This window comes from Typopeltis vanoorti, chromosome 6 (genome assembly GCF_054136105.1).
Source record: "Typopeltis vanoorti isolate ZY-2024b chromosome 6, IOZ_Tvanoo_1.0, whole genome shotgun sequence".
Classification (NCBI taxonomy): domain Eukaryota; kingdom Metazoa; phylum Arthropoda; class Arachnida; order Uropygi; family Thelyphonidae; genus Typopeltis; species Typopeltis vanoorti.
The window spans coordinates 65,749,013-65,765,874 of NC_143554.1; the positions used below are offsets into that span (position 1 = coordinate 65,749,013).

Genomic DNA, 16,862 nt, shown 5'->3' on the forward strand with positions numbered 1-16,862 from the left:
ACCGGCTTCTGCCCACTGTTTTGACTGCTGTTTGGATTCTGGTGTATAATGGTGAATCCAAGTCTCATCCATAGTAATAAATTGATGAAAAAAAAAAAATCAGTTTTATTTTTGTTAAAATGCTTCAAGCACTGTTCAGATATTTTCATGCGAGTGCGTTTTTGATCTGCTGTGAGCAAGCATGCCACCCATCTGGTGCAAAGATTTTTCATTTGCAATTCTTCATGCAAAATATATCCTACACGTTCTTTTGAAATGCCTATAGTCTCAGCAATTTCACGTACTTTGACTTGCCAGTCATCCAATACCATAATCGTGCACTTGATCAATGATTTCTGGTGTTACACTTTTTTGGACATCCTTCACATGGATCATCTTCAAGGCTGGTACAGCCACATTTAAACCAGGCAGCCGTTTCTTAATTGTCAAAAACGAAGAAGAAGAGTGTCCATAAACTTTTATGAACTTCGAATGAATTTCTTTTGGCATTAAACCTTCTTTTACAAAGAATTTTATAGCAGCACAATACCCAATTTTATCCATTTCAAGGGATACAGACAACACTTTTGTTCAGACAGCTGTATAAAACAAACTACTTGATAGAATGACTTGCAATTTCACATGGATGCTTATGACAGATGTACCAACTTAAAAAAAATCTTGTCGATAGTGTTGCCATCTATGGTCGAGGCTGAGAACTTTTCAGATCATCCTCATATTATATATTTGGTTGGATTTTTTTTGGATTGGTCTTCGTGGGAGATATTTTCTGTGCTGTAGCAATTAAAAAAGTAAGTATCAGGAATATCTTGACCCCCCCCCCCCCCCAAAAAAAAAAGGAAAACTAACCATGGCTAGTTTCTAAGGAGAGCAAATATAGTGGGATTATATTATTGAAGTTCTAATTAATATTTTTACTGAAAGGCACTAAAATAAATAAATTTAATAATTTGTAATAATAATATAACCAGTAAATGAATACAATCTCATATCAATTATGCTCAGCTAAAATAATTATTATTTAAGCCTACCTCTTGCAGTTCATTTTTCCCCATAACATTTGACATCTGCAGATAACATTTTACCTGTTGTCGGATTTTCTGAAAGCAGTCTACTATTGGTACACTGGCAATGGAATGAATCCTATAGACCAATAAAGTTTTCAATAAAATGAATGACTGATGTTAAAGATTTCTATCAAACTAAAAACACTAATACCATGCTTAGTTAAATCTTACCCTAAGTCATATCATACAATTAAATTATTTTTAATATTTCATTTGTAGTTAACAGTATGTAATAAGTTTTGTTTTGCCATGCATGACCTATATTTTATCTCTTAATGAGTTATTTCAAAACCTTCTTGTTTACTGCAAGAAAACTATCAATAGATTTCAATTTTTTAGTTCTCTATTAAGAAATAGAAGCTGAGTTAGTTATATTCTGACTATAAAGTGCACAATCATTATAAACCACAAGTTTACATTATTCAACTTAATTACTTTAATTAGCAAAACATCACCTTCCAAATTTCTATGATCAATTATGAAGACCGGACTAAATGATTGCAATACTTTCATAGCATAATTCGATGATGTGCCCTTTGGCTGAAAAAGACATTGGCTCAATTCTTGTCATAGCCATGAAATAGCCAATCTCATAAGGAGGTGAAAGGATTTTTTTCTGTCTAGACAAACTTATGTTTTTCATTATGCAAATAGTCAAACCAGTTCATACAGTGAAATTAGACAAAAACATTGGATTTATAATGGGTTGGTAAATGCAGTTTTTTTTTTTTTTAGTCCTTGCAACCTGTCATACCAGAAGATCTGCCAACATCTACCTCCAAGAACACAAGAAATATATCTGCTGCCACAACTGTGGTTAGTCAGGTAAAGCAAACTATGTCTTGGAAATTGCGCAGAATGAAATGGAAAAACTACTATGTTTCACTGTAGCAAGCTTAAAAGATTTGAGAAACATTCTTGGACTCTTTACTTCACAACCAAAGCTGACTAACATAACCCAAAGAGAGAGCTGCTCTAAGGACTTTAGGCTTCTAGTCTTCATCTTCCAATTTTTGTGTGTATTTTTATGTTTGTTATTACAATTTTCATATTGTATTCCAGAAGAGATCACTGGGACAGCAGTGCAATACTGTAACTATTAAACCTGTGTTTAATATTTCTTTGTGCTCTTTTCTTTCCATTAAGCCTAATTATGAGTTCAAATCAGTACTTAAGCCTTAATGCATGTTTATCCTCTTTCTCCTATACATAAATGACCTACTCTTAATCATCACTAACCCTAGCCACAGTTTCCCTGATAATAGTATAGTGTATTCCACCCATCCTCTCACTCGACAATCCACTTCAAGTGAAAGGAATGCACGATCATATGTAACTAGAGCCTTAAATGCTGATCTTCACATTGTTCAATGGTGGTGGTGTGTGTGTATGTGTGGGGGGGAACCTGGTCACCTTTAATGCTACCAAAATGCTTTTTCTCTCATAAAAGAGATTTCAGCTCATCTGCCCTTATCCTCAAGTAATACTCATGTCACCAGACAGGATCATATTTCTTTACTTGGACTGCCATTTACTTCTGGCCTCAGCATCTAAAATCTCTACTGTAGAAAATACTTTTCACCCATCCTGCTACTAACTCTATACAAATCTCAAATCCACCAATCATTAGAATACTATCATATGTCTAGGGTGGTAAACCTCCCATAAGATTCTTAATGCTGTCCAGTAAAGAGTAATTTGGCTTGTAGATGATCCCTCCCTTTCTGACTCACTATCTCATAGATACACTATTTCAGTTCTGTTTCTTTTCTATAGATACCTCCATGGACACTGCTCTACTGAACTGGAAGCAATCATTCTTATGCTTTCTATAAGGTTTTAACTGTCCAAATACATTTCATTTCAGTGCAACTAAAAACACACTAAACCTGCTTCTTCTCTTCCTATTTTCTTCTATCTACTGCCGTCCTCTGGAATAACCTTCCTTATGATGTGTTCCCCAACAACAACAACATCTTCATCTCTTCAAGAAAAATGCCAGTGAACGTCTTTCCTAACTGCTACCTGTACACCATATAATGATCTGCAAGGAGTTCTACTTCTCATATATATGTTAGATATATATAGATTTCATGAAATAATTAGACAGCAATGATGACAAGGGAGAACCCATGCACAAGAAAATCAAATAAACGAAGGATATTAATCAAAGTTCACCATGATGGCAAAGTTACAAAACTGTTCTTTAAGGAGAAAGGTGATTTTCCAATTAGACTGACAATTTCAATAAAAAATGTTAACAGTTAAGTACAAGCAATATAATTGAACACTGGATGCAAAGGAATGCTCATTTTATGTATTTTTGGCAGTTCATATAATCTGGGAGTTCTGGCATGAAAAATCCTCAACTTTTTTTGACAGCATCAGCTTCCAAAGAATTAGCAATGTTTAGCAAATGATTTATCTATTTGTGATTTAGTGGAGTCTGATGATAATTTTGTATGCAAAACAACCATTAAAGAAGAGGCTGATGATAATTATATTCACATGAATCCATGATCACTGTGGAATTATTCTGATCTGCTTTTGAGATAGTAATATTACAGTTTTTAAATGTGTAAAGCTTTGATTTCCAAGTTAGGAATGCTTAAAAGTGGTAATTTTGCAGTACATAAATAAAATATCATTTCAGCTTATTTTTCATAACAAATTATGTTTTGCCATTATGCAAATAAAGAATCAGACAATTTTTATTCAGTTAAAATTAATCATTTTATAGGATAAAATTTACATTAGAAAAAGTAAATAATGGAGTTCTTCCTTAACTGGATTCACTTGTACAGCAGGAAGCTGATCTCTCTCTCAGCATATCCGTTTATTCTAAGACAACTAAATATACTACAAGATATATTCTCTAGGACTCAATGCACCACCACTCACAAAATTTGAAATTGTCATTTGTCCTTGGCCCACCAGACAGCTATCATCTGCTCTTCTGAGAACACACTCAGACTAGAATGACAATGTATTAAAGATGAGATGATATTCAATGGTTGCTTTCCATCCAAATCACAACCCACCTTGGATAATTACAGTCTGACAAATAGCTCATCATCAGATATCAAGAGAATTTTATTCCTTATATCAAAGACATTTCTGAGTGCATCCCAAAAGTTAAGATTTTCAGACAGGTTTTAAGCAGGATAAACTTCCTCTCTTAACTCACCAGGAAGAGTACAGACTCTTGTTTTTTGCAATCTCTTTCCAACTGTGGCTGGATGGGTTGTACAGCAGTTAGCTAACAATCAGAACAAACAGTGGCAAGTTACTGCTGGATTTCTGTTCATGATATTGTCTAGTCATTATTATTTTCCAATCTGAAGATGTGCATAAACTCACACGGAGAGAACACAAACTTAAAAAAATATATATATTATTATGCTATCAATACAACATATGGAATACATCCATTTTCTCCAGATTGAATGCTTATACAACCTCTGTCCAAAAGAAACTGAACTTTCAATAGAAAATAAAACATAGGCCAATTATAATTATTCAAATCATTTATTTCAATCAATATACTTTCCCTCAGCTTCGATACAGCATTTGGCACGGTCAATTAATTCGATAAATGAGTTTTTTTTATATCGGTTTTTGGGATACTGTTGAGGGTCATGCTTACTGCCGCTTGAACGTTTTCAATGGTGTCGTATCACTTTCCTTTCATTGGCATATGAAGTCGGGGGAAGAGAAAGAAGTCACAGTGTGCTAAATCAGGAGAATATGGTGAGTGATCCAACACACAAACTGTCTCACAATATTTGAACAATGAGATGGTGTGTTATCGTGCAAAAGTGACCAGCTGCCTGCATCATGATATTCATGCTGTATGCGACGAATTCTCGCTATCAACTTCAAGATAAAACTCACCATTGACCATTTGGCCAGGCGGAATGAATTCTTTCTGGATAATGCTCTTGGAATCGTATAAACAAATCAGCATTGTCTTTACTTTGCGACTGCAAGCAACTTTTTTTTCGGATGCCCCTCTTCTGGAGGTCTCCACTCGCACTCATACTCAAAACACCATGTTTCATCGCCAGTAACGATCGTTTCAAGGAAGCTTGAGTCCTTACGAGCAGTTTTAATGAGATCCTTGCAGTGTTCAATTCGATACATTTTTTGGTCGTTGGACAACTTGTGGGAAACAAATCGCGAATTCAATTTATGAAGGCCAACTCTCGATTAAAATGTTGTGCACAGTTGATTTTATAATTCCCAATTCATCTTTAATCAATCTCATGGATGATTTCGGGTTTCTTTGATGAAATCACACACTTTTTGGATGTTAACTTTGCTCAGTCCAGTTTTTGGACGGCCCGTCTTTTCGTCGTCCTCAAGCGTCTCATGACCACTTTGAAATCACTTAAACCACTCGTAAACTTGGGCATACAGGATAAGAATTCATCAATACCTGCTTTTTGAAGCATTTTGGTAAAACTTTTACCAAGTTTAACACAAAGTCAATCGCAGCTCTCTGTTTGAAACTCATTTTCCAACCTTTTGTCAAAAACACACTGTCTTTTAGCACTATAACTCAGCCTCTAATGAAACAAATGTCATAAACAGTTGACACAACACTAATGAAGGTTGCTGCTTTCAACAACAAAAAGATACAACAAGTGGAGCCACTAGTTTCTTCTATTTTCTAAAAGTTTGGTTTCTTTTTGGACAGAGGGTGTAGAACATGGAGTTTCTACTAGCTAATGGATCAACTGGAATTGTCTGCATGGTTAGCCTAGTGGCTTTGCGCTTTGCAACCATATGCCTAGGTTCAATTCCCGTCAACGACGTGAGGCGTTCAAAGATCTTCCTCAGCCATAGCAAAGTTAGCCAGTCTTAGGCGTGGACAGCAGGGTTTTTTCCGCCAGTTTATCTGGTGTTTTTCATCCAGCAAGCAGGCAAACCGGTCTGAGGACACACATGGATTAGGCAGGAATACTGACCCAGCCATAGGTCTAATTCATCAGCCTATGCTGGTTCCGGAGTCCGGATAAAATGGGGGGGGGGGACTAGATGGTACCGTGAACTCCCGTAAAAAGGGGGAACGCTGCATCATCACATGGAACTTATTTAACTGGAATTCTTCATACAAGTCCTTTCAAAATCTGAGCAAGTTTTCAAAAAATGCTATGAAGCCCTCTGCAATCAACATAATCTAAATCATAAAAATGTTCTTTTAAAAATTTGAAAATTTAGTGACATTGAATTCTCTCTAATAATCTAATGATTATTCTTAATATGCAATTTCTAAGCAAACACATTTTTATATTCACTGCACATAAATAATCTGTATTCATTTTATTGTGTACATGCAATTTCTACAAAAATAAAAATTGCATAAACAAAAATAAATTAAAATTTCAATAATTAATTTTAACAGAAAAGATATTTAATAGATAGATTAGGAAGGTGATTTTCCAGTTAGATTAATGAACTTCAATAAAAATTTTGAGAAGTTATAAGCAGTTCAACACAACTGATCAATGGCTGCAAAGGAATGCACATTTTATGTATTTTCGACTGCCCATATCTACTTCTGTTTATATACCCTTTTTACACACACACTATGAGCCTTGTATTCCATTACCTATTGGCAATGTTCATATGTTGTTCCACAAGTATCATGTTATTGGCTGGAGAGTGGCAGAAAGAATGCATTGTTAATGCCTGTTTTTATTCCATTCTCATTTCACACACCTGGGCTTTCAAGTAAAACTGGATGATTCGGCTATATTTGGACTGACAGCCACAAAGGGAAAGATATATATACGGAAATTTTTTGGGTCTTTAGAGAAGACGGCTAACTTAAAGAATAAGGAAAAGAGCAGAGCAGGAGGTAAATCCAAGATACATAGAAAAGTTTTGGAAAAAATTAAGAAAAAGAGAAAATTTAATAGTAGTAAGTGACTCTGCTGGATTTCTCTTCCTGATATTGTCTAGTCATTATTATTTTCCAATCTAAAGATGTGCATAGGCTCACATAGAGAGAAGACACACACACACACACGCACGCACGCACGCACGCACGCGCGCGCGCGCACACACACACACACACACACACACACACACACACACACACACACACACACACACACACACACACACACACACACACACAAAGTATTATTATGCTTATCATTACAACAGTAAACAAGGTATCCGAAATAGGTGATCACCATTCAGGTTTGAGATGGATAATATCATTATTAAAAAGAAAAATACGTAGAAAAGTTTTAAAAAGAATCGAATTTTGGCAGCATTCAGTGGTTTGTTGACATGGCTATGGTGCACTATGACAATGGTTTAAACATTTCATAAAAATGGTAGAAATTATAACTGAAGATAAAAGCATACAAAGTATAAATATCTAGTCATGGATAATGCAGAATAAATAAAATTAATCAACAAATAATTATTAATAAAATTAATAATAAAAGTAATGCTTATAAATCTATTTATAATTATAAAAGGTTAGCCTTTTCTAAATATTTAAAATACACACTGTACAAAGGAGGAATCAAAATCTTTCCAGTGTGCAGGGCCCGAAAGAGGTTATTAAAAGAGCTAATAATCTCCAACTAACCGTTTTCACTTTTGCATTTAGTCTTTATTCTTATGCTCTTTCTGTCATATCGGCTACAGAAGGCAGAGCAATGAGAGACAGTCTGAGCATTATCATATTTCTGACATTTAAAGCAGAGCAGAGGATTCAGATGTAGAGCCTAACAGCAATCAGCTTTCACTGATGTTAGAGAATTTTGGGGTGTAAAATGTAAGCACATTCCAGTCAGTACTAAGATACCATATATATATATATGTTAAGAATTCTTCTTATGGTTGTAACTTCTTGATCTTTTAATTTGGTACAAGTTTCTTTGATGAGAAGAGAAGATCTGACTTTGATATTACTCTGTAAGAACAGTTCAGAGTTTTGTGTGGAAATTACCATAAACTGATATTTCCCTATGTGATAATCTACAAAGGAGCTGTTTCCATTGTTGTTCTGGGATGATATTTTGATGAGGATGTCTCATGAGCAGAGATTTTCAATGATTCAGCTGACTCTTCCAAACCATTCTAGATCTTCTTCTGAAATATTCTGCAATTCAGCAGATTCTTCTCTTAATAGCAAAAACTTTCCTTCCACTCTCTTCTGTTCTGAGCTTTCTCTTTCAAGGTTGTGTACCTGTCTCCATTCAGCATGTCATGTAGCATCGTTTTCCTTACTCTTCCTTTGGGTCTTTTTCCCATCTATTTTTCCTTCGATGGCATCTGATGATTTCATTTCCTCTCAGAATATGTCTGATCCAGTTTCCCTTTCTTCTTTTTATCCTCTTTAACAGACTTCTTTCTTCTACTCTTTTTAAGACCTCTTCATTAGTTATTTTATCTGTCCATTTGATTTTTTCCATCCTTCTCCAAATCCACATCTCAAAGCTTTCCAAAATCTTAATTTTTTCTTTCTTCAATGTCCAAGTTTCAGCTGCATAGACGGCAACACTCCACACAACATTTTATTAGTCTTTTCTTTGATTAAGCCAAGTAATCTTATAGGCTGGCTACCTTAGCAATATGTCCTCTAAACTTTAACTATCACCACCACTGAATCTCTAGTTTCATCTATTTCCTGGACTACAGTGCCATCAATATGATATACATCTTGAATCTTGAATTATCAAAAAAGTCAGGGAGCAGACCAAGCGATTGGAGTTTTCTTAATAGACTTTTGTGCCAAACTTGATCAAAAGCCTTGGAGGTATCAGGAGCAACCATTTGACCAAACCTTTCCATGGTGTCTGTCCAGAGATTGGTGATATAGATTAGGAAGCCCCCCCCCCCCATCCCTGTCGATTGACAGTAACGTAATCCATACCATCAGTCATTTGTTAGTGAGTCTACAAGGTAGCATAGGAGTTACCTGTTGAAGGTTAGAAAGAACTGAGGTGACAGAAATTGGATGGTAGATAGAAGTAAAGATTTGTCACCCATTTTTGGGAATAGGTTGTATATGTAGTTTCCAAACTGCAGGATAGATACCAGTGGAACAAGAAGGTGTAAATAGGTGGTATAAAGTGGGAGTCAACTCTAGGGAACAAACCTTTAGAACTGGAGGGATGTCATTGGGGCTGGGAGAATTTTTGCTATCCAGCTTCAGCAATATTTTTCTGATCTCTTTCTGGCAAAATGTCAAATGCTTTACTGAGTGTCTGGAATGGTTGGGGGCATTTACCATGATCAGTTATGCAAGAATTGGAGAACAAGTACGAACCCAGGAAGTTAGCTTTTTTTGTCCTTGATGATGCAATAGTACAATGTGGGTGTAATAGTGTTGGTTATGGCCAATAGCATTGGCCACAGCCCAGAAGTTTCCTGCATTAAGCTCTCTCAAAATCAGTTTCTGAAGTCATGATAATTTTCTTCTAGCTATTCCAGGCTTTGGCATAGGTTGAATAGGTAGATGGAGTTTCAGATACAAGTCAGTTACAACATGGTTGACTCTTCTTTTGTACAGCCTTGGCACACTTGTGGTAGAACCAAGACTTAGATAAGGAACGAGAATTTAGGGTGGAGTGGGGAATAAATGTTTCCATGCTGATGAGAATTATTTCAGTGATTCTTTCTGCACATAGGTTTGGCTCAGGTGGCTAAAAACAGTAATCTGACCAAAGGAATGAAGTTGGGAGGATCATCCCACTTGGCTTTTTGGTAATGACATACAATGCTTGGATGCGAGTGGTTTTGTGTGTGTTGCTCCATGGGGGAAGAGATCTGTAACTACATTGTGGCTGAGCTTCCCAGAGGGCTGACAACAGTTATTGCAGAGTAGTTAGGATTGTCTGCAATTCTAGTGGGCATATGATGGAATGACAGAATTATGGAATTATGTGTGTGTGATCGTTTGCGATTGCAAAAGTCTCAGCCTCTCTACCTGCTTTATCTGTGCAATTGGAAACAAGCAGACAGCTGGTGTTGTGGACATTGAAGTCTCTGAGGAAGATGACCTCACTGTTTGGAGAGCTGGATTGATGAAAAAAATCAACATTTAAGGAAAGGTGATTGAAGAGTTCAGAGTAGCTGTTGGAATTATGAGAGCAGTAAAGACAACATATGAATTTAGTCGAATGAGGTAGAGTGATTTTTAGCCAAAGGACATCAAAATTGGAAGATTTCAGGATGGATACTCTCTCTGATATGTTTACTCTCAGAGTAAGTATATGTGCAATCTTTTTTCACCTTTGAGGTGAAAATCAAATTATTTACAGAGTTTGATTTTCTCACTAGTATCCCTTCTTTGTAACTGACTGTTCCTGCTTCATCTGCACTTCTTCTAGTCTTTTCATAACTGTTGCCTTTTTCTTGTGCTGTGCATAGGTCAGATCTGGCTGAACTTGCATACATGTATACAGGGTTTTCTACTCGCTGTTCATGACTGAAATGAATGCCACTCTGCTTGCAGGGGGAGTATTGCAGGTCATTTTATTAAGCACGGGAAGTTCGTTCCTCTCCACCTAATTGGAGGGAACAAAGTGGTGACACCTGACAATTTTCTTGGGGTCAAAGCTGCATTGTTCAGTGAGCCTGCAAATGTCGTCATCATTTAGCATTGCATCGGTTTCCAAATGGAAATTTAAGATGATGGCATTGTACTTTTTATTTTCTGCCTTGATCATGTCTTGGACTGATGAAGCAATGAGACTGCAAAGAATGCTGGCATTGTGTGCAGTAGGTATGTTAGCTTCGAGACACTGATTGTAGATTGCTTCCAGCATTTTTTTCGATTGTGTTAATTTTCTGAGAGAAGGTTTCATCGAGCATGATAAGGTGCTGTTCCAGGCTATCCATGGACTTGCCAAGATTTAGGAACTATTTAGTGGTGGGAAGACACACGGGACAGAAAAATGGCTGGCCGAGATTGCTTAGGAGTTTGTGAGTCGATTCTTCGATTTTGGCACAATTGGCATGAGTCCACTGGCAACTAAAATAGCAAAGTAAACTTTTTCTTTTCCATAATTTTTTCATCCTGCGTACAGACAAATCAGCCTTCAGAACACATGCAATTTACAGACAAAAAATACTATTGTTGGTGGTGATCATGGCGTTGATGGTAGTAGTAGTAGTGTCGTAGTTTGAGAGGATGAAATGCATCTAGCGAAGTAGAGTAGTGTGCCCTCCCACGATGAGTCCTTGGACTCCCTGGAGGTGTCAGTGGACTCATGCCAATTGTGCCAAATTTTAATATTAATTGTGATAATAATAATGTCTAGCTTGCAGCTTCAGCATTTTAAATCTTCAAAATTGCCAAAGAGGTCTGCAGTAATGATGTCATCACTCTGTTGTGTTGCTGCCATCTATTCTTCGTACTGCAGGCATGACGACATGTTGGCTGCTAAAGCTTGCTATGGCCAATATAAAGCAAAGGAATTATTTTTTTTTTTAAATGCTTAGATTACTTATGGTTGATTTAGCAATCTTCAGTTCCTCGAGAACTATCGCTGCACTTTCTTTTGGGGGAGATGGTTAAGTGAAATCACTTTTAAAATGTTATAATTGCAGAACACATTGTGTTCTGTTGTAATAGCAGAACACAATATTCAAGATACCATACAGACACCACAGCAAGTCTTGGGCCCTAAACATCTTTTGATCAGCTGATTGATGAGCTGACTGAGACAGACAGTCCTGGATGTCTAAGCCAGGACTGTCTATCTTGCTGAAGCAATGAACCAAATCAGTGCAAGACTACAAGGAACCACTTTTTCAGATAACATTGCAGAAGCATATTGGATTTCAGTGATGGTAAGTTCAAAAACATGACAGTAAGAAAGATTCCATAGAAGCAGAGATAAGAATATGAGAAGAAAAGAACAGACAAAGATGAAAAATGAAAAGGGCCAGTACCATCACTGGAAATGAACTGTAAATTCAAATATACAGACATCATTCAGAAAAAGTGAAAGTGTTTGCAAACAGACTAAAACCTTAAAGACGATTACAGTATCTCTAAAAAAAAACAATTTTCTGGTCACATATCTACTCCAGTTTAGAAAAAGTTCAGTTTACTCATATGTTTCGGTGCAGGAAAAATTCAGAGGAAGAGGAAGACCAAGAAATGGAGATATAAAAGCTTCAAAGATATGCTTCATAATTCCAAGGACTAGGTAGAATTCCAGATGACTGAATACACATTACCCATCTATTAAAAAAAAGGGGGAAATAAAACAGAATGTGAGAATTGTAATGGCATTTAAAATGAAAAGGGCCAGTACCATCAAAAAGTGTTTCAAATAAGATTCATGCAAGAATGCTTGAGAAGAGCCTAAAAAAAGTATGGGAAGAGAAACTTGAAGAACCAGCTAAATGCAGGCTAAATAAAAGTTACCGAATATTTTAATTTCAGTTTAGACATCATGGGAATATAACAAGGTTGTATATTCTAGTTTTGTAAATCTCCAAATGCAAATATAAGACACCAAGAGAAAGCCTATTCAGAACACTACAATTTTAAAATGTAAACTGAATATCATGGAGAGCAATATGTGAAAGTAGTACAGGAAGACAGTTTGATGTGGAACCAAATATAAAATCAGATCATCAACAACTGTTCCAAAAGAAAAAAAAAACTGTGAGGTCAGGCTGACCAAAGCTCTCCAATGACAATGGTGGAAAGTGTCTCCATTATTATTCATCATCTACACAGACTTCATTATTAAGGAAAATTGCATTTAACTCAATATCAAAATCAAAAATATTCAACTCAGCTTTGTGTAGATGATGTTATATTCCTACATAAATCAAGACATTTTTAACTAAATATGTCATAAATATGGTAGGAAAATCAGCATTAAAACTATGAAAACAAGCAGGAACATGGAAAGCTAAAATGAATTCTCAGTGGAGACCCTATAAAAAAAAAAAAATAAAACCATTCAACTATTTAGGGAACAATTTTTAGTAAAGATAGCAAAATTAAATATGAAAACATAAAAAAATATGCAAAGCACATAAAAATCAAGATGAATACATTTATATAGAATGGGAGAGTGATATTGCTGTGAAGTGGTAATGCCTAAGAGCAACAGCAGCACAATTGCGACCTTGAAGTCACAGAAATAAACTGCCAGATACCGAAGCAAATAGCATGAAAAAATCTTCTGTCACTAGTGGAAATAGCTGCTATTGAGTTCCAAAATGCCACTGCAAGCAATACCAGCATCACAACTGCTCATCAGGAGCTGAAGAATATTGGGTTTCCAACACAGCACAACCTCAAGCAAGTTAGCTAGGGTAACTCACTGCTACTGGACTCTGAAAAAGTGGAAGTGCATTCTCTGGAGTTAAGAATCATGGCTCACTATCTGGCAGACAGTCTGACAGATGAGCCTGGGTTTGGCAAATGCCAGGAGAATGCTGCCAAAAAGCAGAAATGAATAGTGTTTTAGGTGATTGAGATTTGAATTTCTGTCAGGAAGGGTAGGTGAGGTTTTGTAAACTGAAGATGGAAGTGAACATCGTTAAGGTTAGAGCTGGGACCACATGATTGTGAAAAGTATCTGGAAGGTTCTGAAATTTGCTTTTGACCACATGTTCCCTATGCAATGTTTAGGATCAGGTTTCCACATGGTTATTTACAGAGTTTGATTTTCTCACTAGTATCCCTTCTTCCTGCTTCATCTCCACTTTGACATTTCTCTTCCAGTTCTTTTTATAACTGTTGCCTTTTTTTTTTTTTGTGCTGTGCATAGGTCAGATCTGGCTGGGCTTGTGTACATGATGCAAGGCTTTCTACTTGCTGTTCATGGCTGAAATGAATGCCAACCAGCTCAAATGTGAAGTACAAATTACACAGTCTGGTGGAGGAGACATCATGGTCTGGGGCTATTTTTCATGCTTTGGAATGGCTTGCTATTTCAAGTGGAAGGAAATCTTAACACTGTGACCCCATAATGACATTCTAGACAATTCTCTGCTTTGAACTTCATGGCAGCAGTTTGGTAAAAGCCCTTTCCTGTATCAACACAACACTGTCCTCCCAGTACACAAAGTAATGGTTGTACAGGACAGGCTTGATCAGACTGGTGTTGAAGAACATGAACAGGCTGCAAGAGTCCTGATCTCAACCTGGTGAACAGGAGGATGTTCAATTTTAACAGTATTCCAATTCATCCTGTGGGATGAACTGAAATGCTGATTGTGAGAGATTAAATCACCTGAAATCAGTATCTGACCTTGATAATGCTCTTCTAGACCAATGGAAATGAATTACCATAGCAATGTACCAAAAGCTAGTGCAAAGCCATCCCAGAAAAATGAAGGCTGTTATAGCAGAAAGGTGGATCAACTCTATATTAATGCCTTTCATATTAAAGTGAGAGCTAGGATTAGAAAGCATCTGGATATTTTTGATCAAACAGTGAATATGATAATATCAGAAATTAAACTGCTATTATTAGCATTCAGTAATAATGAGCAAAAGCATGTGTATAACAGAAGGAAAGACCCAGAGGAAGACTAAGAACTAGGTGGAATGATAGAGTTAGCAGGGCATTAGAAGACCAAAATGTAAGATTTTATAGTACTGGCTATCTAATCATTAACAGAATCATAGGTTGAAAACTGTTGAGAAGAACCTAGTAATAACGTAACTTTAATTACGTATTACCAGTGAATATATTATACACCTCTTAAGAGTACATATTATGAAGCGAAAATAACAATGATGATTCCCCCCCCCCCCCCCAAGAATCCCACCTGTGAAAGATTAGAAATACTATAGCATATATTAATGCTACAGATAGGCTATGGATCAGATAATTTAGGAACCCTGCTTTAGAAAAGGGCATGGAGGTTTTGCCCCCCCCCCCCACCCATCCAAGCCATTTTAGTCCTATAAGAATAGTGAGTTCAAACTAGAAAATAAAATAATGTAAGTGGGGATGGGCACACATTTGGCCCACCAGACTAAAGTATTGTATGCTCATCTAATTCCTAAGCAGTACAACACAACTGGTATTATACATATAAGTTTTATACTCTATATGAAATTATTTGTAAATAATATTCTGTAAGACAAGTTTTTCTTTTTCTTTAAATACTCATTATTTAGAAAATTATCAATGTTACATGCTTTATCATAAAAAAAAGGCCATTATGAATGTTCTAACCTATTTAAAGAATCCAAACAAACATTGATAAGACCATGTTTTCGGGCAATTTTTCCATAATGTATGATTGACTGCGCAGAAGCATGAATTCCTAGCATTGCTTGGTTGGCTTGAAGATCACTCTGGGAGCCTTGACTACCATCATAATGTGATACAATGGCCTGGTAATGTAACTGTCTCCATGCAAAGACATCACTCCAATGACTTAGATCATCACTTAATACAGGCAAACGATTACGCCACGTTTTCACAATGGCCTTCATATCATGAAGGCTGTTTGAATGGCCAAGATTAGCAGGTAACAGTCCTTGGTGGATCTGAGCAGCTTCATTTAATTCCATTATTTGCTGAGCAGCCTATATATACATAATATACTTATCAAAATTTAACACTCAATAGTGAAACATTATATGTTTACTAATAGCATCATTCAGATCTTGCATTATTTGATTTATAATTAAATTATTACTTAAAGCCACCTTATTAAAATGTTTATCAAGTTCTAAATATATTTCTTAAAAAAAACTAAATCCTGGATTATATGTTTAGCTAAAGATTGGAAAATTAAATAATTGAAAAACCCATATAATGATTCCTTAAATCATGATAATAATCAAATCCAGGACTTGTGTAAATGAAGGTTGCATGTTCTGATTTTCTTCCAAATGCATTAAAAATGATCAATTTTACTGGATAAATTTTAAAGCACTCAAAACTGCAATTTTATATTTCATATTTCAGCTTAGATCTTATGGTTAGCTTCATGAGACTGAAAATGTTAGTTTCATGATGGATTTTTCAATCAATGCAGCTGGTTAAAAACAGGTGAGAAAGTTTTATTTGAAATAATATTTTTTGAAGTTACTTAAAGGATTGAATCAGTGTTTAATGGAGCAAATATTTTTGGAATAATCACAAATCAGTATTTCTGAAACCTATGTACTCAATTCTGATATGGAATAAGCCCGAAAGGGATTTCCTTAAGAATCCTGTAATCATCTTTCAGTACAATTTCTGGCTTCCTTATATTCCCCAAGGCCTGCCACAGTTGAAAAGAAATAATCAATGCACTCAAAAACTGATTTTGAAAAAGATTTGCTTTATGTTAAAATAACTTATTCTTGACTAGTTCCTTGCTAAAGTTATTAGCTACAATTTTTTTTTTTTTTTGAATTTCTACATCTAACAATAGTAGAAGATAATTAAACTTTCATAACTTTTAATGATTGCAAAATTTTCAGTCATATTTTTTTGAACATTACAATGCTAAAACAGTTAGAAAGAAAATAAAAAAAAATAATAAGAACTGTCAGAATATATGATGCATCATGAAAAAGAACTAATGCCATAGAATCCAGAAAATTAAACTGATATTACTCTTGAAAAAAAGAGTTTTCATCTTGCATATAACTTCACATATTTTGATACGTGTTTATTATAATCTTTATTAAAACACTTAAGGAATAGAACAACGTAGTTAAGGATATAAATTAAATTAAACTTTAATAAATATTTTCCGATATTTCGTCAATGTCACATTGCCATTTTCTAAAGGAACTTAAAAAAAAGTTACGTGCACGTAGGCACTACAACACAGAAACTGGGA

General features: G+C 35.6%; 1 protein-coding gene across 1 annotated transcript in view; it reads right to left on the minus strand.

Moving 5' to 3' along the window:
- Nipped-A (Transcription-associated protein Nipped-A) overlaps window positions 1-16,862 on the minus strand; it is a 936,100-nt gene that overhangs the window by 166,339 nt on the left and 752,899 nt on the right. Inside the window, exons 51-52 of the mRNA XM_090393977.1 lie at window positions 15,257-15,612; window positions 1,032-1,143 (exon numbers count right to left, since the gene is read on the minus strand). Of these exons, the coding sequence (XP_090250103.1) occupies window positions 1,032-1,143; window positions 15,257-15,612 (468 nt within the window). The remainder of the gene's footprint in view (window positions 1-1,031; window positions 1,144-15,256; window positions 15,613-16,862) is intronic.